Source organism: Falco rusticolus, chromosome 10 (assembly GCF_015220075.1).
Source record: "Falco rusticolus isolate bFalRus1 chromosome 10, bFalRus1.pri, whole genome shotgun sequence".
NCBI classification, from domain to species: Eukaryota; Metazoa; Chordata; class Aves; order Falconiformes; family Falconidae; genus Falco; species Falco rusticolus.
The window spans coordinates 26,368,237-26,394,017 of record NC_051196.1 but is presented as its reverse complement, the minus strand read 5'-3'; the positions used below and the strand labels follow the sequence as shown (position 1 = coordinate 26,394,017).

Here is a 25,781-nt window from a genome sequence, read left to right as displayed (position 1 = left end):
ATGGGTTGTTGGTGGGTTGTTTTTTTGTGAGAGCTCTTATCGCTTGTGCTATATTACTGCAGAAAAAGAACATTTCAAGATTAGAAGATGACAATTATGAGAATACTTTTATCAAACTAAGACCTGAAAAGATACTGTAAAATCTCATTAAAGACTTGCTTTAGGAAAGGAATTAAAAGCAACACCATTCCAAAAGATAGAAGACATCAGAAAATTTCTGATACAACGATGAAATGAGGCCAGTACATTTGCTGGTGCAGTGTGAAAGCGCCAGGTTTGATTCCCAATTATTCCCTGAGCTGAAACACTGCAAATACATCACTGCCAGTCCCAGGGAGAGGGAGCACTCGATGCCACTGACTTGCATATTCTCTCCCTCCTTTTCTTCTTCTGTAAATTCCACTGTTTGATCATCCACCGAAGCCTTTTCATCACAGGGGACTTTATATTTAGATTTCTGTTGTCTGGGCACTTAACTGCATTCACAGGTATTGCTGAATTTATTTTTGAGAGACCCCTGACAAAGATGTCTGCAGTACATTTGGTATAAATTTACCACCAGGCACAAAAGTTTATTGAGACCATGTGCTTGCATGCAGAGAACATGGTCGTAAAATCTTTACTTCAGGAGAGGCAGGCTGAAAATGAAAAAATAGATTAAGCTCGTATTAGGTGAACAAGTCTATCACACTGAAGCTGAAGTACTTTTTTAAGTACTTTTTATAGTATATGACTAAGTCCTAAATAAACTGAAAGAAATGGCTAGCTAATTTTACACGTGATTAAGAGTAATTTTGTGGGCAGGATGTCACTGATAGGTTTTGTGATGTGAAATACCATTTTTGAGCTGATTGCGCTGTGGTGTATTATACATTGACTTTGTAGCTGAAACGTGTTACAGTCAGTTGTTAAATATAATTCTGTGTTAACTATATTTCTATTGTGGTACACTAATTAAGTCTCCGAGAAGGATACCCACCAATAAAGCTAAATATTCATTATGTAAGTGAGGGTTTTCAGTGTCTGGATAGTAATTTACACTTGAAACGTGTTGGCTGCCCAGTGAATTTTTAGTGAAGGCTGTGAAGTGCCTTGGGTATTCTGCAAGGTTCCCCTTCCCCCAAAGGGCTTATGTAAACTGCAGCTGGAGTAAAAGCTAGCGGAGGGTTATTTTTAGCAAAGCTGTTGCAGCTGGGGGAGGGAAGGAGCCTTGGGTCCTGAAGGAGGGGTCTGCCAAAGGAGCATGGTGCTGGTGGAGCTGCATCCAGCCTGGTTCGGGTGGCCGGTGGTGCTGTATGATCTTTGCCAAGAGAATCATGTTTTTACAGTTAAAAAACCCCCAAACAAACAACAACAAAAATCAAACAAACAAAAAAACCACCACAAAACCAAAACCCTTCTGAAGCCCAAGTAATTTTTATAAATTAATGAAAATAGCAATATATATGACAAATCCCCACAAACTGGGTTAATTTGCCATTTTTGTTCATACATTGCCGATGTTTGTAATGCTTGCAAAGTTGCTGAAGACCATTTCTGGAATGCACAGTGCACCATTTTTGCTATTAAGGCATCTCAGTTGGATTTTAATTACTCATTTATGATGTTACAAAAAACAGAGTGTGGAAAAGTTAGGCATCTTGAAGCTTCCTATCTGGCAAGGCAGTCTTCTTACATGGCTGCATAAAGAGTGTGGCTGTTCCCTGGATATTCTTTTATCAGATTGAATCTCAAGATGTGAACCAGTCTTGTTCGAATCTACTGATTATGATTTTATTTTGGTCTTTTCATTAGCTCTGCCTTTCAGTTCATGTGCCATGAAGAACAGATTTTGCAGTTAAGGTGTACAGTCTCAATTCTTTTCTTAGTTCAGCCTGAATGGCTTTTCTTCACCATTTGTGCTGGAGGATTTGTCTGCTGGAGGACTCGCTGTTTACCTTTGTTCCATGGAGCTGAACTGCTTTAGGATCCACACATTTTGTTATCAAAGGCCAGTTGAGTGAAACTTGGTTTCCCCATTTGTAAATTGGTGGTGTGATATGTCTCTTCTTCAAGAAGAATATAAAAGCTCACATCTGCAAAAAAACTTCGGATGATTTTGGGTAGTCTGAGGTTTTAAATGAAATCAGATGAGCGATGAGTGAAAGATGTTATTGTTCAGTCTTTCATGGTACTGATGCCAAAAAGCAGTGCAATACCATCAAAAATCTTGACACAATTAAGTGGTTTTGTAGAAGGGGTGAGAGGATGGATTTGAAGATCTTCTCAGGTCTTACCAGCATAGATGATATATTCCCCAAATGGGCATTCCAGACTATGGAATATAGAATCCTACTATGTCATGTTAAAATATAGTTAAAAGTTTATTTTAAAAATAAGGTATATAGTGTGTATGAAGTGTGGAATTGTCTTACGTGAAGTTACAAGTATAACATACTCATTATTGTCACAGCATGTGCACGGGAACCAGTTATTAAAATGTCTAGTTTTAAAGAGGTGTTTGGAGAAGAACATGTCGGATTGTAACTCACATCATTGTGATTTATGTGGCTCGTTCAGTAAATTTGCAAATATCTATATGCTCCATATTGCAGAGTTCCCTCTGCTCTTTCAGAGCCCTTTGCCAGGTGGGATCCCCGAGCCATCGCTGTTGCCTCTGGAGTACCTCACTGTCCACCTCTCCTCCATGGAGCTGAGCTGTGCTAAGGTCTACCAGCTCTCTTCAGACATTACGAGCTTGCTTTCTGTTTTCCTCTCCACCTTCTCCTCACATGGGCTGGCTGCGCATTGTGCAGTGGTGCACAGGCATTCCCTGCGCGTGAGGAGGGCGACTGGGAACAGTCAGGCAGGGAAAAACATGGCAAGGCAGGACCGGACAGGTCAAAGCAGAACTGCTTTCATTGAACTAAAAAAAAACAACCCAAAACAACCGAAACCAAAACAAACCAAAAAAAAACCCCAAACCAACCAACCCCTGAGCCTGGCCCTCAACCAGTTTTTAGGATCAGAAAGGTGTTGAGCCATTTCCCAGTTGCAGTCTGATTGGAGCCAAGCCTTAGCAGACACTTAGGAAGCCATAGCTCCACTGCTGCTTAATTGCTTCTTGTTTTGAAAGATAATTAGGAACTTTATTTAAAAATAGTAACTTTAGTGTTCAGTCCATTAAATTTGTCACCAAGATAATTTCATTAGACTCCCAGCTGTTTTCTTATTGGAATTGTGAACTAAAAATAGGTAGGATTTCAGCTGTTCTGTGCAGAGGCTGGTACCTGCATTTCAGCTCTGACTTTCCCTAATGATGTGAAATGTGTTTGTTTCCCTCGGAGCTTTCTTCTGGGCTGTATTTAAGAAGGTCCTGCTAATTATGCCAAAACTGTGCACTGTGGTTTTCTGACAGTCACGTGGCTGTAAAGAATATGAAACTGATTTCCCTCACAACAAGTCTTACAAATGAAAGATTAATGCCGCACCCAGTACATTTTTCTTTTTTCACCAGTCTGTAAGAGATGTTTGTAAGAATTCAACAAATACCCTTTAAGAACAAACAGACACACTAATGAACACAGGTTTGTTACTGTTATTATGAGGGATGCGATTTGCCTTCTTGGTTCAGTTCTCATAAGCAGTCTCTTTCTTGTGCATAATTGAAATCACAGTGTAGATTGTGAGATAAAAGTGACAATTACCATGTTTATATTCTATGAAACATGGCGGTTTTTTGAAACAGAACTCTTAATTACCAGAATCTGTACAAGGGTATGGTGCTTTTATACATATATTGCATATACGTATATGGATTACAGGGCCAATTGGGTTGTAGTATCCATGTTTAAATAGTGCATCTTCTAAATTCTGAACTGTTTCACATTTATTACTAACATCCATACCGCAAAGCATCATAATAGATTAACACTAGACATGCAGAAAACTGAAACAGATTTTTACACTACTGAGTTAGACACATTTATGTCTGTGTAAATGTATGGCAGTTTCCCCGTGTACGTACTTAGAAGTCAGTAATATATTTGAAAAGTAGCATTTTTCAATTTTGATGTTAGTTGGCCATTTTTTTCTTCCCTAGATACCTTCTGACTCCACTAAATAGCTGCAGCTCACACTGATAAAAATGGATGGTAGGTAACAGGAGGAAGTTCTGCTGCACAGTGGTGTGGGGCTAGGGTGGCTGGATTTTTTTCCTTTTCAAAGTCTTGGTGTTTAGAGCCACAATCAAGAAAGTCAGTGACCCGAATGTAACTTATATCAGCCTTTTTTTTTTTTTTTTAAAAAAAACAACTTCCTTCCTTCCTTCCCCATTCTATTGTCTTTAAGCAAAGAAACAGAAGAGCATCATAAGATGTGTTAGTAAATCATAGGTCTCTCAACTGGAAGTGGGTTCATTCAAAGGAGGGAATTTTTCTTTCATTAAAACAAAGGATGTGCTTATCTGCAGAAGTACTCCAGTGATGTTCCCTTAAAACCTGTATTTAGATGGAGTATATAATTCTGGCATAGTTTATTAGTGTCTCAGGTCTTTTTTAATTTTCTCATCTGCTTAGTTGGCAGTCTGTTCCTTGGACTTCCTGTGCATGTGCATTTATACGAAGAAGATAACTATAGTTTTACAAGTTGAAGCTGTATGATCTAAACGTGGGTGGGTTGGGGTGAGGGAAGAGTGCCATGCTGAGAGCTCTGCACCTTGTCACTAGTTTTGAGCATCACAATCAATACAGGGCAGCTAGTGTGTTTAGGATGCTGCAAAAATGTCTTGGGCTGGAAAATGTAGAAGAAAACAGTGGCTTAGTTAGTAGCTGCATATTATTCAATTCTGTGTAATATATCAGTTGCTGTGCTTAGGCACCCTTTTTTGTGGTGAATCTAATAATTTGCTGCTGAGTAGAGGAAGTGGAGTTAAAATACTGTGGTGTGATAAAAGCTGTGTTTCACATATGGTTATAATGTTCATAGGCTGTGTATGTATAAGCACCTGATATGGTGTAAGTAATGTAAGAACACACCTCCTTTTCACCCAAACTATTGAGGTTTCTTGTCAAACTTTCTCCCTATCTGACCCATCTGAGTCTCTTCCACCTTGCAGTCTTTGCTGCTGGTTCTTAGTGTAAACTGTGATCCGGAAGCTCTAATTATAGTAATGCAGAACAAATGGAAATCCTGGAATTGTCTTCAGCACTCTCAAATCACATAGTTCCTAGTTACAGGTATCAGAGCAATAGGTGAGCCAGTCTGGGCTACAACTGGGTCATGATCATTCCACTAGTGCTGCTGCATGTCTCTGCTTCCTAGTACAGCTTTGAATTGCACGTTTATTACCAGGTCTGTGGGTTGTGAATGTCAGATGCCCACTAAGTTTTAGGCATGCATTTGAACCAAGACTGCAACACTGAAGGGTGTTGTACATCCTTTAATGCTTCTTTGCAGTAAGACATTAAGAGGGTTACTGGGTTTATGTTGTTGCAAAATAATAGACTTGGATATTGAGCACAGCTTTGTGTAAGGGTGGCAAAGCCGCAGCTGGGTCCATAACCCCTTAACGTATGTTGGTGTAGGCATATGCCCTACATTTGGAAAAGATAAGTACCACCTTAGACCCTTTCTCATCCTTTTCCACTGCAGCAGTTCTACCCATGGTTTTTAGTGCCTGTTTTAGCTCAGTTGTTCTCCTGAGACAGTTTAAATCTTCCTTTCATGTAGAAGAGGAAATTTTTAATCTGTTAATAAATAACTTAGGTTTAGGGTTTCAGCCATTCAAAATGCAAACATGAGACACTGCCCTCTGCAGACAGAGAGATGGTCAAGATGTGTGTCTGGAAATTTTCTGGAACCTGAATGCACACCTTGGGCTCTTCGGTTGGGTTTCCTTTCCTTTGGATTCCCTGCTGCCCAGTTGTGATTGAGTGTGTGGAGCCAGGAAGTCCACCCACTTGTGGCGCAAAAATGAGTTGTTATTAATAGCTTTCTTTTCAGCGGAATAAAAAAGCATAAACTAGCATTGCTGGAGTTTCAGAGTTAATGACTGCTGACATCAAATTCTTTTCCACCCCTCAGTGTGTGTTTCATGCTGCCTGCATAGGCAGAGCTCACTGCACCATTTTGTGTGCTTGCTTCACAACCATAATGGCTGGAATCTATCTTTCTCCTTTCTCCTCCTTCCCCCCCGTCCCCTGAGGAAAGAGGGAATGAAGTTAAGGTTTCCAGAGAACGTGGCAGTAATTTAAATTTAGCCCGATTTTGTACAATACACCTCAGTGCAGAGGTTCTCTTCAACCCTGGTAGAAAGGTGGTTTGTGGTCAAGGCTCTGGCAGTGCCCGGGAGCACAGAGGCCCATGTCAGAAGAGGAGGATGGGGCTGTGGGAGAAGACACCCTGCCTAGGCTTTCGCAGTCCTCAGCCTCTGACCAAAACGGAGGCCAGTAAGGATGCTGAGACTGCAAGGGCGGTACGTATATGTTCATCTTTAGCGCCTCCTGCATCTTAATGTTCTTCTGAGTATAAGGTTCCATTTCAAGATAGAGCTTCCCGTTCTGCTGTTGAGGGGTTTTAAAGTTATAATGCTGAAATAATTATGTTCTATGAATAATATATTTAGTAATTACTTCAGTAATTACAACACTTCTATGTAACTGTAATAAATAGAGTCAATAAAGCTGTTTTAAAAGAACTAATTCCACCTGAAGTAGCTGCATTATCAATTCCTGGTTGTAACATTGTATTAAGCTAGTCAAGGATTTTAAAAGTCCTTAAAACATTTCCCCTCACGTCCTTTTTATCTGTGCTCTCACCCAACAAGTCTTTCTCACGCTTGCCCATCCATCACCTACACACATCTATCCCTGCATGCTTACTCCAGTCCTGTCTCGGTTCCATGTTTTGCGGCACCTGACTGCTCTTCTGTGAGTCAGGGAACTGCCATGGAAAACCTCCCTGTGCTGAAACCAGCAGACGTGACTCCTGGCAGAGAGAGGAAACAGGCTAAGGTTGTGCCTTGTCAGGGATTTTATTTTTCCTGTGCACACTTCATTCTAAATTCTCTGTTACTTTAATCTTAAAAGTGTGCAGCTTAGAAAAGTCCATGTTAAAAAATAGGTTTTGAAAATGTTAAAATATGCTTTGCAAATATAAAGTATATCCTACTGTCAGTTTTACAGATGTTTGAATGATTAGAGTAAAATTTTAGTGCTATTTCTAAGGTCTGTTATAGCCAGTCTTCTGTTTTGAAAGACGAGACTTATAGGAGTTCATATTTTATAATGATTAAAATTCTGCTTCAGGATAAGTTGGGTCAAGGTAGCAGGTCAGTGGGGAAGAGTGGGGAAGGACCAAGATATTTTATTTAGAAGATCCTAAAGATTTAAAGTATTCTAAAATGGCATATCATGTCACTTGCTGAATTAGAGCTCTTTGTGAGTCTGTAAAGCCACAGTATTTTGTGAGGCGTCCATTTTAATTGTACGCTTAAAAGTGCTGAATAGTCAAATGTAGTTTGGGGAAATACATAGTCAATTACTGTGTACAAACAACACGTGAGCAGGCGAAGGTGTAGGGTCTATATTAGATTCTCCTTTTAAGAGTAGCAACAATCTGAACAAAGCCAAATCATGAAACTGGGTGATTGACAGAGTCTGTTTGATGTGTTAAATTCCTATGGGAGTAAGAGGGCTGCATTTTTTCAGAGATGTGGTCACTCCCCGTGAATGGCTTTCCCACACAAGTAGTATGTTCACCTTTATTGTTTGCCTTTTGAATTTGGCTTCAAGCTTCATTTATTGCTCCTTTTATCTGCCTGAATGTAATGTGTACCAGGGTACAGGCACACACAGGCTTGTCTGGTACAAGCACTTAAATTGGCCTTTTTCGTTTTATTGTATGCAAAAGAACATAGAAAGAGTATTTGCAGGCAGTGCTTTTCACAGTAGCCAAAGATTAGTGTCACTATACTGCTCAAAGTTAACAGTATAAAACTACTGTTAGAGCTCTGTGTAGCCTCCTTGTTTTAAAATGAATATTTTTAATTATGTCTGGTATTAAGTTTCATACTCAAGCAAATTTTTCTGAGAAAAAAAGAAAACTCAGGTCAGAATGAGAGATGTGCTCTTTACAGATGCTTTTAATACTAGATGCCAGGTTGTGGGCCTCCTTTTACAGAGGCCTGGAGTTGTTTTTGCCAAGCTGGATTAAGAATGGAGCATGCTCTGAGAAAAGCAAAAGCTGAAATGTGAGCTGCTGTGAGGTGTTCAAACTGTCGGCTCCCAAACAGGTAGTGACAGGTAGTCCTGTGAAGACACTGACTGCCGTTTCCAGTCCTGAGTGCCTGCAGCAGGAATCACATGTGACGCTGGCGTGATAGAAATGAAGTATTTGAGAGTCCTGTGAGCAGGGTAACAGTCGAAATTACTGTCTTTTTGCAAAAGAACCTAACTTCCTAAAATGCTAAACAAAAATCTCTTTTAGGGTGGTGCCTAGGTAGGCAGAATTCCAGCTCTGGATTTATGTTCTTGCATGTTAAATACATGTGAGCTATTTTTCTGAAGACCTTTGTACAAGTGTACTTGAAAAAGGCAGTGAAGTCTTCCCTATCACCCTGCTCCAAACCCAGCAGCAGTTTGGCCTCCCATTGTTTCGGGCTCATCTAGGGCCTGATTCCTTCCCTGAGCTATCAATGCTTCCCTAGTTCCTGCGGAAACTCAGTTCTGGGATCAAAATTCCTTTTCTGTCACGTGAGATCATGTCAGCTTTGTCTAAAATTTCTGTTAAAAATGATGTTGCCCCTTTTTCAGATAGCAGTTAGGGAAGTGCCTGGTTCTGTGTTCTCAGTGTTTGGGGTTTGAGTTACACAAGCCATACACAAGCCGAAAAATGTGGGAACTGTCTGAACCTTTGATTTGTCTGTTTTTGCAGATAGCTGTTTCTTCAAATAATTGAAACTAGTAGGAAATATCACTTTATTAACTTTTCTATCATCTGAAAGGCATGGTGCAAGTACCAGTAAATAATGCTTATAAAGCATTTTGTGGCTGTCAGTATAGTTTTATTCCTACTTCAGATCTAGCTCTTTGGTTGTCTCTTTTTTTCTTTTATTTTTTTACCCGCTCTCTGGGTATGTTTTTTAGTCCTAGTCATTGAGGGAAGACACTTTTATTAGCATTTTAAATTATTAACAAAATTTTGATTTTATTAGTGATGTCACTAATTTTGTCAGAATAATGCAATTTTAAATTACATGTATGTGATGGTCTTTATCAATGGAAAGCAATTCTACTGATTCGATGGCACTGGAGGGAGCTAAAGACCATGAGGACAAGGTTCATATAAATACTTTGTTGCAACACAATGAAAGGATATCCCATGAGGTTCACCTGTTTTAATTGCTCAGGGCAGCGTACAGTAGGGGACATATACTTACCAAATGCATAGGTTGTTGCCATATTAAAAATGACATGCTAGTAGTTGAAGCTAGCATTCATTTGCTGATTTGAACTCACAGTTTTTGGTGGCATTTCAAACAAATTTATATTCTGTAGAGACACTCTTTAATTCCATTAAAAGTTATTCCTATTCATTTTTGCCTAAATGACTTTGCTGAAACAGTCTCCTTAGTCTAAGTTAGCAGCAAATATTCTTAAACCTGTCTAAGAAGATCCCTGCTGTACCTGATCTAAATAGATTTTGAAAAAATATTACATTTACAGTTTTCTTCCAAGTTCAGCTGCCACAGAGCACAGGAGTGATGCAGTCAGTGATATAGTTATGTTGTTGGTTTCTTCTGCTGTATAAGGCCTGTGACTTAAGCTGGTTTTAACTGTAAGCTAACAACAGAAAAATCCCTGACCTTGTTTGTAGATACAGACAGTTTTCTATCTTCCAGAAAACAGGCGTGACAAAAAGTGTATTAGGAATATGGATATTAAAGGAGGAAGCAGGGTGGGAGAGCGGTTGACAGTCAACCATACTGAGTTCTCACTCATCTAGCTTGATGGCTGTACAGACAGTAAAGACCATGGGAGCAATTAGTTACTTTCTTACAGTTAAGCATTAGACTTCAACTTTTCATTCCTTCCTTCTGTAAAATTAAAAATTGTAGTCTTTAGTATGCAGAACTCTTGCTGAAATAACTGAAGAAGCTACCAAACTCCATGGAGTACGTAGAAGTTTAGTTCTTCAGGATGACAGTCTTTGAGATTCAGGGGAGGTTGAAACCATTTCAGGCAGCAGGAAGGACAGAAATGGCAGCAGGTAAGTCACAGCAACAGCCCGGGAGCGCAGGTGGCTGCGTCAGCTCTCCCTCCACTGTGCCCCACTCACGTCAGGGGTTTGATTTCCCCGCGAGCTCTCCAGGCCCAGCATGCCACTTGCCTTTCATTCTGCTTCCAGTAAACTGTTCGTTGTTTAGAAGAGGGTGATATTTTGATTTCTGATTAATTCTCTTCTTGTTTTATTTTAATAGAGGTAAATAAAAATGAAGGCAGGCAAACAGAATTGTTTTAAAGTGTAGAGAAGAGATAACATCCTATATGTAAATCAATAGGTTTGGTAGTGTTTTGCAACTGACAGGATCGTTAGTTAGAGCCAAGTCTCTGGTGTGTTTGGCCCAACAAAATTCAGGAAGAAACGCTGGAAAAGAGGGGCAGAAGGCAAAGTAGAGTGAGAAATTTTGTTACGTGAATTCTTAATTGCCTCATGTTTTCCCATGGTTTTTTTGTCTTTTGCAGCCTACTTAAAAGAAAAAGAAAAAAAAAAAGAAAGAACAAGTTAATAGGGATTGTGCCATGTTCCTCCCCACTCACTCACACCATGTTCTTGCCCCGGGCTCGCCCTGGATTGGGATCATGCCATCGTGATCTCATCCATACCGTTACCTTTCATTTCTGTACCCGGCCTTGGCCTTGGACCAGCTTACGTTTCCTCCTGGCATGGAAGAGTAATTTTCTGGGGCGGGGTGAGGGGCTGCTCTGAGGTTTGTATCACGGAGCAGGCCTCGGAGGCACGCGGCAGTGGGTTGGTTTTAATCGGTCTGTTTTGGTCGTGGTGAGTGTGAAAACACCTTCAAGTTCGCACAACAGGAGTGAAGGCAGCTGGAGCAGCCTCAGGCGTTTGCGGGGGTGTCGGTTATCGGTGGGGGGAAGCTGTGCAGGACAGGTTTCAGTTGAAAACCGGTCATCGCGTACTGTCCCAGGCAGATGGCTATGGTGTCTGGGATGAAATGTGCCCCCTGGCAGTGGGAAGTGTAGAGGGGTACTCACGATCTGCTTGGGGGAGGGAGCCCTCCAAAGCCACGGCTGGAGGAGGAGGGATCCGTGAGCAGCATCCAGTCACGGGGGGAGCGGGCAAGTGTCCTGACTGCTGGGGGGCCCGTCCAGCACAGCGCTGGAGCGTGGGCCACGTCGGGGTTACCTGGATGTGTTCCCTGCTCTACAGCCATCTCCCACTCATCATTCTCCCAGACAAAACCAAATTCATTATATGACCCAGAAAGGGCTATCTCAGAATATTTTATTAATTGCTTTCTTAAGAAAGAAAAAAGAAGGTAGTTGTTCTTTATATAATTGAAATCAAAACTTGCAGTTGATTATAGGTTCTTAAACTAACTTGGAGGATCTTTGTAAAAACCAATAAATCCTGGATTACTCTTCACTGCATGTTATAAAGTGGGTTTTCCAGAATACTTCTGTGAAAACTGCTGTTTTCTGAAACTTACATTGTTCAGATTTCAAATGAGCAAACTGGCTGTGGTAAAAGGAAGGGAGAAGGGGAGGGAAGTTTACATACAGCTTTAAGCCTGGATGGAAGTTACTGTACAATTTTTAGAAATGAAAATATCCATGTAGGGACCTAAAGGAATCCTGTGGGTTGATGGTGCAGTTTGTGTGTAGTGTGTGAGCAGTGCCTTTATGGCATACGGAAGATATTTTACTGTGGCTTAATGCTTATTATAGTTGCAGTTTTTTTGATTACCATCTGTAATCTCTATTGGTTTTTGATAGAGCAACTAAGATTTACTATTTTGGGAGTGGTGTTCGCTGTGTTTTATCATGCTGACTACTATTTCCAGTGTCTGTGAAATAGCAAAGTCTTACAACTTCAGTCTGATTCCTGAACTGTTGCTTTCATCTGCTGTAGAAAATATTGAATCTCCTGATTATACAAATGTCTCCTGTTGGGTAATATTGACAAATATACTGAATAACATTTTTGACATAACATTCTGTTCCCACACAGATAATTTGGATGTAATTGAATGGGTTGATAAAGAGTCTGTGCTAAAAATACGACATTTTCTCACCCACTGAGTGAAAGAAAATGCGTGCTCAAAAAGCAGTTTCGTCAAGCAGAGCTGCTGGGAAGCGGGCTGCCTTACATCGCGACTACCAATGGCGCCTGCCACCACTGCGGGCACGGCTCATGTGTAGCCTCAGCATAGCCCATAGCACCAGCTTTGTCCCTGGTGAGGGCAAGGAGGAGAGCGGCGCTGCAGCCTGGCAGAGGGGTTCAGGGAGCCACCTTGTACTGGGCGTGTGGAGCCATGGGGCAGCCTGGGAATGGGTTTAACTGGAGCAGAATGCTCCAGCCCGTGCAGGAGCCCATCCAGGATGCCTGTCAGACTCGCAGGAGCGCTTAAATTCACTTGAGCCAAAAATGTACAGAAATAGTTAGAGGGGGAAGTTTTGAAGATCTCTTTTCTTCTGTTTTCCCTTATTTTAATGGTCTCCTGGGCACAAGACTGCATTGTTACAGCTTCAGGCCGTATGGTTTTGCTGCAGACTAGGGGAAAAGAAGAACAGACCGTAGAGAAAGACTGACTGTTTAGTATGCAATAAAGTAACTTTTATACTTCTCCCAATCTCCTATCAAATAAATCTCACGCTAACAAGCAATCCAAACTGTTTCTCTGCCCGCCGCTCCGCACAAGCTGAGCCGCATTCTACCTTTCCAGCCTTTGAAACTGCCTGTGCCTATTTTTATTTGTCAGGCCAGGGCTGGGCTGGCCCCATTCCAGATGTGTCTCACAAGATTTGGTGCTGATGAGCTATTTATAGCACTGTGGTTCCATTGCCATGGCAACCGTGCTAGAGGCCAAGGCGGCTGGGAGCTATTTCTGGACTTGTGCTGTAATGTAAAACTGATTGGGAAAGTTAGTGCATCCTCTAAGCCAGACTAACTTTAGACAGGCAGAGAGAAAAAGAAAAAAAAAGGAGGGGGGGGGGGGGGCAGGGGGGGAAGAGACAACTACAACCTCTTTAAATAGGTCTTTAGTTTCTTCTGCCTTTTCCCCATTTCTTTTTTCGCGAGCACTTTGTGAATAGGTGGCTTGCCTTCTGCTGGATTTGTCTAAAATTCATTCATGCCTCCTGGCGGATTACGCTTTTGTAATTACGCCGTTTAGGAAGCTGGGTGCGTAACCAGCCTTGTTTTTAGGGCAAAGGTTTGTGTTTCATGGCAGCACAGAAGTACGGGGGCTTTGCTGGCTGGTCGATGGGGTATGTTTTGGGGTTTTTGCAATAGTTGCAGTTCTTTATACCCTGTAGTTTTAATATTCTATTTTTTGTGTGTGCTTCATGTTCTCCACACCATATAAGGAACTGTAACCTTGATTACCACAAGATGATTCCAAATATATGGAGTCATACTTTTCAGCTTTCTCATTATTTGCTTCAAAATTAGACCCATGGTGCCCCTTCGCCTCCAAGTGGCTGGAATGCTGCGAGGCTCTTCTGTAATTACAGCTGGGGCCGCTCTCAAAATCACTTTTCCGGGACATGTATGCATTAATACTATCTATAATTAAATTCTGAGCTTCAGACCGTTTTTAAATTTTTTTGTGTGATTTTCTACTTCAGTAAAGAATTAATAATAACGATTTGACATGAAATTGGAAATATAAAAAAAGTCATTTGCAGCTTCTTGGAAAAGTTTTCTAAAGAGTTGTCTTTTGGTTTACTTCTGTTTAAGTCTTATACTACATTTTTGAAGTTCATTTCCCACATAAATGTGGTTTTGAATGGGGTCCTTTATGTCTGAGAACTGACAAGCAGAATTTCATTACAGGAACATCATATGAGATGTTTTTGTATGCAATATAGTGCTCTCATAATTATACCAATAATACTTGTTACAGTACTGTCCTTATGTGCCTTTTCTTAATTTTCTTTGTGAAGTAGTTAAAGTAATCACAGAGGATCTGATGGATTTTTATTTTTTCTTCTCTCTCCTTACCTAGTTTTGTTGTTGTTGGGGGGGGGGGGGGGGGGGGGGCAGAGCTGTGCCTTTGTGAATATTTTTAATCATCCAGTAACATGTTTGTGGCATGTCTTCTGTGACCACCTTAACAGTAAAAACGCCACCTTTGCAAATCATAGCAAGTATCAGTGTATCTTCAAAAACAAACAAGTCTACTAATGTTCCAATTTTAATTTTGAGGGAAAACTTACCAAGTTTGGTTTCATATACTGCTCATGTTTGCAGGATACCATAAATACCAGCAGATTGAACACTTGCTTATTTAATTTGCATCATTCCTGTAACTTTGCCTGCTTTTCTGCTTGTCTTGCAAAATAATCCAGATGAAATGTAAAAGAAATCTTTATCATCAGTTTAAGGAATAGGATTTACTCCTACCAGTATCCTGCTTCCTCCCAGGAACAGCAGAAAGGGACAGGCTTGGGGGACCGCCGATGCGCACATGCATGCTTGCAACTGAGAGTAAACCCCCCGCCCAGTGCTGCTCTGGGTGTGCTGGCCTGCTTGGGAAACCCAGGGTTTGACACTGTGACAGACTGGGCTTTTCAGAGTTGGGAAAACTTTTCTGTATTAACATGTTTTTAAACTGTGTTAAAGTTTGCGGTACATCCATCGTATATTTCTCAGCTCAAGTCCCTTCTTAAAGAGGGTACTTTATCTTTGTGCTAATCCTGTAACTCTGGCTTCAGCATAGACAATATAGCTAAAGAAAGAATTTACCAAATAGTTAACTGTTTGGCTTGTAGAAAGCTGTTCCTGAATAACTTAAAAGGATGATGGCAAGCTTTAAAAAGGGAGTAAAGCAGAAGTATGATCTGTTCTGAGAAATAAAAAATACACTCTTGTTTATAGACACTATTAATGTTGAATTAAATTTCAGCTTAAAACTACTTTAGGGAGCTCTGAATTAGTTTTGTAGCCCTGATAGGGTATAGGTAAATAAATAAAAATCCGCTGGGCATTTGCACTGTTTGGTCTTAAGGAAGATCAGTAAACAAATATTAATTTATTTTCGATCATAGAAACCTGAATTATAAAAACTGTTTTAGGGGTGAACATGGTAAATACAACTCTAATTCTTAGTAAAATCTTGATAGTTCTTAGTAATAATCTGATTATTTCTTAGTAATATCTTGATAAAAACATACGACTCACAGGAAGTGAAAATTCCATTTCCACTAACCCAAGGGACTCTAGACAATTAACTTACTCCCCGTGTGCCTGCCTTTAAAGTAGGGTTAATGTAAGGTGTGCAGTTCGGGATGCGATGGTGGAGGCAGGAAATGCAGCTTGAATGAGGCAGGCAGGAGTTGCTTGATTTACTGTCTGTAAAACACCTTGAGGCTTTCAGAGGCAAGAAACTTCACAAATACGGAGTTCCACTACTACTCTTGAGGTTTCAAAGTAATAAATGTTGTATTTAGTTGGGACTGAAATTTTGAATTCTTGATTTGCAGTGCCTTACTGACACTAAAGATGAGGTCTTAAAAGGCATATTAACAGGGACATTTTGTATACAAATTCAGGTTATGACTTGACAAAAATCTGATGGAAATAAAGCTCTTCAAATAAAGGTGTGCTGTCAATTTGAAGAGACCTTACCAGTGTTGTTCTAGACTGAAAACAAAAGCTCTTCTTCAGAAAGCAAAACCCCCCTCTTGTCTGCCAACAATTTCGTCAGATCACAGAGTGTAAAATTTCAAGTTACAGTTTATTGAAAAGACTATCAGGAAATGCTCAAGGAAAAGCAGTCTGATTTCCCCCTCCCTGTTCTTCCCGAAATGGTGAAGTTACGTTGTTCCTTGATGTGGAAGATTTCGCATGTTACATACCTTTTCAGTGGGGGAAAATGAGCGCAGGCTGCAATTCTTAGTCTGGCAGAAGCATTGTTTGTTAGGGGAAATTCCCCCTACATTGGGATAAAACAACCACTGTCTGTATGAAAGAACTCCAGAATAATTCAGTAATTGGCATATATCTTGATCTGAAAACTGGGACATGGTTTTGACATAATAGGCTTGTTAAAAATTTGGGAAGAATTAGGTATATGACTGACTGACTTTGACCTGCAGGAGCTAAGGAAAGATTCTGTGTATCTCTCTATATGAAATCTGCCTCCTAAGTGCACTCTTAAAATTAAGTACACTTCATTCTTTGCAAAGATCTGTGTTTTTCCTTCCCCAGGCTGAAGAAAGGGACCCAAAAATAGAGTACATTTTTTATTTGATTGTTTTAAATTTATAATAATATTAAAATATCTCAGGACACAGCCGCTGCTGTCCTAGAGATGCTTCTTCTCCAGTGTTACTGACTAAAATGACCTTAAGTCTCCTTTTTCTTCCCTTTTAAAAAAAAAAAAAAAAAAATTACTTTAACATATGCCGTAGTAGCATCGATATTTTATAACACAGGCAAAAGTGCCTTATACTAAGTGACAGTATCTTGCAGAGGAATAACTGATTCTGTTATTTAGTCATGTCCAGAATCTGGCCCTAAATGAGAATTGGCAGCAATGCCGAATGAATGATTTGCTTTCTGGAAAACAGCTTTCCCATATAATTGCTGGGAAAATTTTACAGAAGAAAAAAAAACCTGACTTCATAACTTGGTGCAAGACTTGCAGTATAAAATTTGGTTTCGTGGTTTGACAGTTTTATTTGAATTATTTCACCAAGGTCACTTTTCTTTCTCCCTGTGAAATTCATTGCTGACATAGTAGATGGGCATATCTCCAGTAGACTTAGAACAATCTATAACAGCAGTGAATTCAGCACACAAAGTAGTACTAAAGTGGCCTCACTGGTGTTTTGGGTAGAGCATAACAAGAATTAAAAATAGAAATTAATGATGGTGAATTTGTTTTTACTTTTAATTAGGCTTTGTTTTCATCTGACTTAATTATTAGTTTAATTTACGGGATGAATTATTTGGCCTTGACTAGCATTGACTTAAAGTCTCTGAACATAATGTGTTGATCTCTGAACTCCTGCTGCTGCTCCTTATTGTAAGTATATCGGATTCGATCATATTTCTGCTACTCTTTCTTCCTTACAGACACATTTATTTTTCAGTTGACCAAGTGAAAGAATAATCCTCTTTCTGTATGTTTGAGCAAAAAATAGAACTGGTTTTTAATGTCTTTAGCCCTTTCTATAGTTGCTAGAGCAGACTTTTAGGAAAAGGCACATGCACAGGAGGAAATCTTCATTTAATGTATTGCTTTGCAGGGTAGGTTTTCGGGTAACTATCACATAGTGAAAGACTTCCTTCTTGAACGAGTATTGTTACGAATACCAGATGTTACTGAATGCTGGAACTTGTTTTGGGGGGGAAGAAGAAATGTTTATTCCATTTGAACTTGTTTTACCTGGCATGAACATCTCTATTGGAATTCATCTCAAGTACAGTACTGCTGCTTCTATGTGGCTGATGTTTTTCAAGGAAATCATAGGCCTAAAAATAGTCTGCATAAACAACAGTAAGAGGTTTGTCCTTTCAGTTCCAGGTTTTAGCAGTATCTTGTTGTTATTTTCTAATTGTCAGTTTTCAAAATCCATCAAGCTGATTAGCAGAGTGTTTAAAAACAAAAGAAAAAAAAAGCAACCACCAAACCCAGAAATCTCGTGGTACCTTGCATAAAATGCTATGGTTAGATAAATTCAGTACAGAGAGACAGAGAGGCTGGGTCACTGTAGTAATCACCTTTGTATCTTTATGAACACGTTATGTTCTTTGTTATGAACATTTTTCAAGTATCCTCCAACTTCTGAAATTGCCACAATTGTGAAACCGTGGTCTAAGGGGAGAACATACCGTGGAAACACTCGTACTAGTTGGAATTTGTGATTGTTGTACATATTTAACATCCTCTGTGTGCTGAACAAAGAGCTTTACTTCTTTTCCTTTGGATTAAAAAAATAAAATTACTTACAGCCTGGAAGAGATGAGGAAAAAATCCAGCTTGCAAATTGCAGAACACAATTTGTCATTAATTTTACCCTTGTCTATCTGTCTCCACGTTGCTTTTCATGATGGAAATCTTCACACTTTTGTCTCCTGTTTTAAGGAGTGTGTTTACTAAGATATGTTTTAATCTCTTTAAAATTCTGTAATTCAGACTAAATGAAAATTACTTGTAATTTGTCTCTGAAACAAGATGGTCATCTAGTTCCTGGTGGAAAGGACATTACACTGAAGCCGCTGTTAAAATATACATTTGTTGTTTCTTCATCCACTGCTGTTTATTAGGTGTTTTAAGAATGTCAGCTGGGAAGCAGGGGCTGAAGCTGAGGGCTAAGACCCTTGCTGGTTTTCATGGGGGTTTGGTTTCCGATTTCTGAACCTGGGACATGGCTGCCTTCCCCCATCCCTGAAATTGCTGCCTGTGGCCGCAGCTAATGCACTTCCACTGTACCTACCTGTGTGTAGGGATCGGGAGGGAAAACTCAGCTTTTCTTGTGATTTCTGCTTCGTAAGGAAAAGAATTCAAGCAAAGGAATTTAAAAGGAACTTCAAAGTATATTGGTTTTAAGACTACAATCGTTAATGTTACAGGTAAAGTTAACTGTAGGAGCATTGCTAGATGTCCTGCTCACGCTGCGGTGGGAGTTGGCTGAGCGTGGCGTAGCCCTGCTGCGTACTCCGTGTCGGGCGGTGTGGCTGGGGGTGCGAGTAGCATAAAATCGCCATCCTGGTGCTGCTGGTTTGCTACGTCTCAGAATCTCACAGACGAACCACAATAAAACAGAGTTAACAAATGGTTCCTTGAGATTTTTGCTCTGTGAGTTGAAGTGAAAGGCAATTAGGAGGTTACAGTTAATTGGTAAAAACATTTTAAAGGCTCCAAGATGTCCGCTTTTTAATGAATTTTAATAAAATACATCTTCTTGTACCCATTTGACTTACTACTGCTGCTACTTCAGAAAGTAAACTGAGAAACTGGTACCAACAAGTGACAGAAAAATCACTATTCCCTCTCCCTTAAGTGAATTTGTAATGAAATTGGGTTTTAATAAGGATTTCATTTATTAAAAGAATTACAGCAATGATAATTTTTTTAAAAAAAAATTTCATCTTTCAGGAAAATTACATGTAGCCAATTTATTTGAGTCATTGCTTTACTGTTTGCGGTAGCAGGTTATATTGTATAATGTATAAGAAGAAATGACGGAAATTAAACGGCTTCTGTGTGTGTGAGCAGAGGCAGTCGTGTGGGAGGGGGCTGGAATGGGGTTACCAGACCTGATGGATAAAACTGGCCCTGGCCCTCTGCTGGGTGCTGCTGGGAAGTGCACGGTGAAACACTCGCGCACGTATGTTGAGCAATTTTAAGTGTATTCAGTATTTTGTGAAGCCGAGGCCATTAAAATATAGCAGATCTTACCTGGGAACCTGTCAGTTACTGAAGCATTAGATAGCTTGTCTAATTTGAGAAGGAAAAGTTACTCTCTTTCTTTCCTCTCCCCAGTTTTCTAGACAAGATTGACATTGTCAAACAAAATGAGTATACACCATCTGACCAGGTAAGGAAAGTTTCATTAAGAAATTATGCAATTTATCTGCCCTCTCCGTATTTGAGAATAACTGTCTTACTAATTTTCTCTTAGCCATTTGTGGCACTAATACTGGTATTGCCGTGTACTGTACATACTTAGTATTGCAGTAAAAATTACTTCTGTCATTTGGATTGAGATTATGCATGTAAATGTACTGTGAAATTAAAATCTGCCTAGATTCAAGACTTACATCATGCTTCTGTGACACTAAAACTCAAATACCCATTTGAGTGAGTAATGTACAATGTTTTGTCCTTGCTGAATAGGCACCATGCTCTTTCTCCGATGCGGTTGGTTGGTATCTTCTCAGCCCCACTGGCTCCCACTGCAAACCAGATTTTATAAAAACAGCCTTGTTAGGATATTTTATTATCAGAGTAGGAGTCGTAGTTTTCATTTTGTTATAGATAATCTGCAGATCTTTTTAGGAACAAATTCCTAATCCAAAATCACATGTGTATTCCTAACTTTCTGCCCATAAATAATGCAATTAAGCATCTAGCATGCTTTTGTAGGATAAATAACTCAAAACCACTAATGTCCCAAAACTTTCATAGACAGTATTGATAAGGGCAGAACCGTTTGTGTCCTTTAAAATTGTTCAGGAATAAATTAATCCTTTGTCCTTTTAAAAATCGGAGGGTTTTTTTATAAGTGAGGCTTTCTTATCACTGAAATAATTCTATTTTCAGGAAAAAAATATTAAAAATTAAGTTATATGGGAAATTTGGAACAATTAATTTTCAGATATGAAACTTTAAAACAAGTATTGATTTTATATCGGAGGCTAAGGGTCTACTGTGAATGTTACAATTTAGCTTCTATTTAGACCCATTGTGAAGAACACCAAAACTTTAGGTTCTAAATGATAAAATCTTTAGTAGAATTCAAAGTGGTATTTTGTAGTTAGTTATATTTGGACTGTGTAGTCAGTCTGCAGCCTATGCAAATTAGGTTCTTCTAGATCAATTAACCACTAGGCACTGTATATGGCTGTCGCTGCTTTGCAGTACACAGTAAACAAAAGCCAAAGCAGTTTGTTTTTAATAGGATTTTGCAGTGCTTATAAAAATTTCAGTTGTTTATAGCTTACAACTTCTGATTATCATTTTTGTCTCTACAGGAAATTTCATATTTTATCTTTGAAAAGCCCAATCCTTGTAAGATTTAAGTGGTTGAGCTCCTGGTCCTTTGAAGGAAAAAATTGGAAAATTCTGAGATCTAGACACACTTCTTTTAATAGCTAAGCACTGAACAGCTGGAGGAGAGATCTGTCTTCTGGGGTTGAGAGTTATCTGGTGGTAGTTTAAAGATCTTGCTGTATGCCACAATCCCAGCGAAATCTGTGAACGCATCATTTAATATCTAGGGATGAGTCTGTGCTGTTCTGAACACTTGAGTTTGCTTTAAGTGGCCTGTAAATGTTTCTTCCTATTCCAAGCTTGGCACTTAAAACCTGTGTGTGAAAATATATGTACTTTAGAAGTTGAGCACACCCATATATGTGCACATGTGTTCCAAGATCAAAACCTTAAATGCAGCTTCATAATGCTCTGTTCCCTGGTTTTGCAGTACAGCATACACTGTCAGCGCAGGGTAAAAAGGTTTTATTTCTGTTGCTGGGTATACCAAGAAATGTGACATATCTCTGTTGAATCAATGACTTTTCCTTTATGCTTTAGGATCTTCTCAGATGCAGAGTTTTGACATCAGGAATTTTTGAAACCAAGTTTCAGGTGGATAAAGTAAATTTCCAGTAAGTATCCTTTTTTTTTTTCCTGTTCTCCGCTTTCTCCCCCCACGTTACCCCAGTTTCCCCCCCCTTTTTTTTTCTTTCTTCTTTCTTCTTTTTTTCTAATACAATGAAGACAAATACCAGGGTAAATTGGAGGACAGTCTACCGTATAGTCATTTAGACTACATTGAGTCATTGAGAATTTTGTATTTCTCAAGTTGATGTTTAATAGAAAGCAATTTTTTTAATTTAACAGCCTGATTTTAAAAGGAATTCAAATTGGTGTGCAGTGTACATATACCAGAATTTCTTACCTTCAAGTGTAGGTGTTAGTGAAAGTAAACATCATTCTATTTTGTGATGAAAGCTGTGCGTGCATATGTTGGTGGACTGTTACCTGTTCAGTTTCTTATAATCCTCAATTCCTTTTAGCTTCTGTGACATGGAAGTCCTAAAATTTCTTCCGTTTTCTGTTTGCATTTGGGGGGGAGGGGAAAAAACCAAACACAAAATGTATTCTGACTCAATTTGTGTTTTTTTCTTAGTATGTTTGATGTTGGAGGGCAACGAGATGAACGCCGAAAATGGATCCAGTGTTTTAATGGTATGATTAGAACTCGTGTGTGTTTTATAAAGTAGTTCACTGCAAAACTTTAATGGCCTATCTTTATTTTTTTCCCTGTGTGAAAGCAATCTTTTCCATGTAGTTTGATAAGCAATTATCTGAACAGTCATACAGGATAAGATTTTCTTTTTTCTTGACATGTAAACTTCTGTAACTGCGTAGAATATGTTTAGGGAGAATGTAGGTGGAAAGGAATTCAAGTTTGATAACTTCATATGGCTTGTCCACTTTCTTCAGCTTCCCTTTCTTTATTCAGTTAGGTTTTTTTGGTGATGGGTTTGTCCATTATTTGCCAGCTATGAGTGTTAAATTCCACCCTGTGTTCTGTCTTTCAGGTGAAGGTTTACACTTGTTTGTACCTATACAAAATATGCAATTACAGACTGATTAATACATGCACAAAATCAGATTATCATATTTTTGCACATGATTGCAGCCACATTGCTATGTCAGGGGTGGTGCTTTCTGAATCAGTACCAACCCATTAATGCTCTATGAGATTGTAGGGAACATCTGTCTTGTTAGACATGGCGTCACATACGGTATATAATATACTACAGCATTGTATAGTCTAGCCCCAAAATGCCCTTGTTGAAAAAGTTTATGATGGAGTTTATAAACTTGCATTTTTCTAGGGAGCCATGCATTTTAATATAATGTTTTAAAAAACAGCTCTAAGGGGAAGGCCCTTACTGAAAACATATAAACAAACACCCTCATTTAAGTAACCTGTATGTCAGCTGGATTCCTTAGGATGCTAACACAGCACCAGCCTAGGCACGGGTAGGACCCTAAACGTCTGCAGGAATTTTGTGAGACCTGGAGTCTTAACACTGATGTCCCCATCTGTTTAGGACAGGTGACTATGTTCTTAACTCCCATATAATTTAAATTAGGTAGTCTTGTGTGTATCCTGAAGTGTTGCATGTACGTTCGCGACAGCTGTTTGTTTTACTCTGTGTCTCTGTTTGTTTTACTCTGCTTAGATATGAAACCTTTCTCCACACAAGTTTTCTTTTGAGCTAGAGTTGGTGCAGACCTTCTTGTCTTTTTCTTTGTTTGGACAAAATATTTATGAAGCTATGCAGAAGTCTGTCTTTTTGCAGAAAAGTTGTAATGAGATCCTATGGAATAGCTAAAAGTAGAATGGAACTTGGAATTCATTGTATTTTGCTATGGTTACTGATAGAGTATCACCTGAACACTTATGTATGTGTGGAACTACTGTGCAATATTTTCTTCTGTGCTATTAATAGCAGATTTGTTTGGGTTTTACCTCTTCCTGTTACCTCATGATCTGACTCATCTCTTCTGCTGTTGATGTCTGAGGCAGATGAGCCTGGAAGTCAGTGTAAGAGGTCTGGAGCAGCACAGCCACACAGAGCTCTGGATTCTGTGATCCTGGGAGTATCTCCCAGGAAGGAGCTAGGGGCCTCTAAGCAGTACAGTGGATGTAGGAGGACTAGAGTGATTAAACGTGAACTCACAGCAATCTACTATTTTTATTACTATTCACGCAGATCAAAAGGGCCGTTTGCTCTGAGGCCTTCCCCCAAGGGCCTCCCTGTCTGTTCTTGGTAGCTCAGAGTTGCTTTTGAAATTTCTTTACACCTTTTAAATCTTCTTTCACATTTGAATTCTCCTCTTAGCTTTCTCCAGTTACTTGCTTCTGTTCCTTTCTTTTCTATATTTTCTGTCATTCTGTCAGCTTCTGTTCTGTGGCCTGCCTTTATTATCTGTAATTGTTTCTTCACTTTCTTGTTTATTTATGGTGCTTTGAAAGCTTGTCAGCCATAGCGTTTCAGCCTGTTCCCTTCATGAAGCTGAAAGTCTGGCAGCTTTTTAGTGAACTTCAGGATTCCTGGGTATTTCTTCTGCAATTTGGTATTAACTAACGGGTATTTCTTGCTTTAGATGTGACTGCTATCATATTTGTGGTGGCGAGCAGTAGCTACAACATGGTTATACGAGAGGACAATCAGACCAATCGGCTGCAGGAAGCACTAAACCTCTTCAAGAGTATCTGGAACAACAGGTCTGTGAATTGAAGTTTCGTTGTTTATATCACACAGATTAGTAAACATCCAGATTTGTGTGCTGAACCTCACTGGGATAATCTCCATAGCAGCTCCTGTGGTGCCGTGTTGTGAGATTTTGAGTGAAGCGGTACCAGCAACACACTGACATTGCGGCTGAACAGGGTGTGCAGAGCGTCAGGGCCTTCTCTGTCCCTCGCTGTACCCCCAGGGGACAGACTGGGGGTGCACCATAGGTTGGGAGGTGACACAAGCAGGCAGATGACCCAAACTAACCAAATGGATACTCAGTACCATGTCACGTCATCCTCAGCAATACAAGGGAAAGCGGGGCTTTAGGAGGGTTACCCACCTTGCTGGGTGTTGTCTGCCCACAGGAGGTGGTGAGTGATTGCCTTGCATCACTTTTGTTCTGTTTTCTTCTCTCTTCCACGTATTCCTCACCTCTTAATTATTACTTATATTTCTCTACCTTGACCCCCAAGTTTGCCTGCTTTTATTCCTCCTCTCCTGTTCCTCTGCCACTGAGGGGGGAAGTGAGCAAGCAGCTGTGTGATGCTTCACTGCCCACGGGGGTTAACCCAGAGCAGCAGCGTAGCCTGTGTTACTCGCTTCTCAGGGAGCAGACCGAGCTAGTCTTCATTAACAAGTGCCTACCCGAGACGTTAACGTCTAATACACTCACCTCATTGAAGAAAACTCTGGAGAGTTACAAATTGGTAGTTGCCATATTGAGGCTGAAGTAATTAAAGCAGTGATAGAGTAGCACGTTAAAAAGTGGATATACTCACCTATTTCATGCATTTAGATTAGCAGTAGAAAGTGGGCAACTTCCATTGCCCACACTAGAAGCACACAAACTGAACTCAAGGTCCATACACTTGGAATTGCACCATTGGGATTCGGGTACAAAAGGAACCTTTCAGAGTTATTGTAGTGTGTTGTGTGACTCTTGTCTCCAGAACTGGACTGTTTGTTTTTGCCATATGATCCTAGCTGTGCCTTCTCAGAGCATTTGGTTTCAATTTTTTACAGGTGGCTACGGACCATTTCAGTAATTCTTTTCCTGAATAAACAAGATTTGCTAGCAGAGAAAGTTTTGGCAGGGAAATCGAAAATTGAAGACTACTTTCCAGAATTTGCTCGCTACACTACACCAGATGATGGTAAGATTTTTATTAGCAATTTATTGTTCCCTTGTTAATCACATTTGTAATGTTTTTGATCGTTTAAGCTAAGACTTGAAAACTCTTAAGCAGACGTGATCATCATTGTCTTTCAGCTACAGTGCAATGTTAAATTGGAGGTATTAATAATGAGAGAATTATGAGGTATTAATAATGAGAGAATCCTGTGTTTTATACATTTAATACATTAGTATTTTCATCGTGCCAGAATCCTCTTACTTTGCTGATGTAGACCACAGTACAGCTTGTCACAAATACATCCTCTGGATTCCCCCTAGTCCTATCTGTGGTCATTTCTCTTAACTTGCCAAATGCCTGGTACTATGGCCCCTGTCATGTTCTTTGTTGTCCTGAAATCTTGCTGGTGGAAATAACACATTAAGGTTTGTCTTA

At 39.7% G+C, this 25,781-nt stretch overlaps 1 protein-coding gene across 2 annotated transcripts in view; it reads left to right on the top strand.

Annotated features, from left to right (window-relative positions):
* Window positions 1–25,781, top strand: part of GNAS (GNAS complex locus) — a 158,361-nt gene that overhangs the window by 127,840 nt on the left and 4,740 nt on the right. The window contains exons 1-7 of one of the 2 annotated variants that reach the window (XM_037402748.1): window positions 11,869–11,873; window positions 15,054–15,058; window positions 19,718–19,772; window positions 21,488–21,561; window positions 22,086–22,144; window positions 24,080–24,200; window positions 25,237–25,367. In XM_037402748.1, the coding sequence (XP_037258645.1) occupies window positions 22,087–22,144; window positions 24,080–24,200; window positions 25,237–25,367 (310 nt within the window). In that variant the 5' untranslated portion in view covers window positions 11,869–11,873; window positions 15,054–15,058; window positions 19,718–19,772; window positions 21,488–21,561; window position 22,086. Of the gene's footprint in view, window positions 1–11,868; window positions 11,874–15,053; window positions 15,059–19,717; window positions 19,773–21,487; window positions 21,562–22,085; window positions 22,145–24,079; window positions 24,201–25,236; window positions 25,368–25,781 lie in introns of those variants that run through there. The other variant, XM_037402750.1, reaches the window with a different exon arrangement.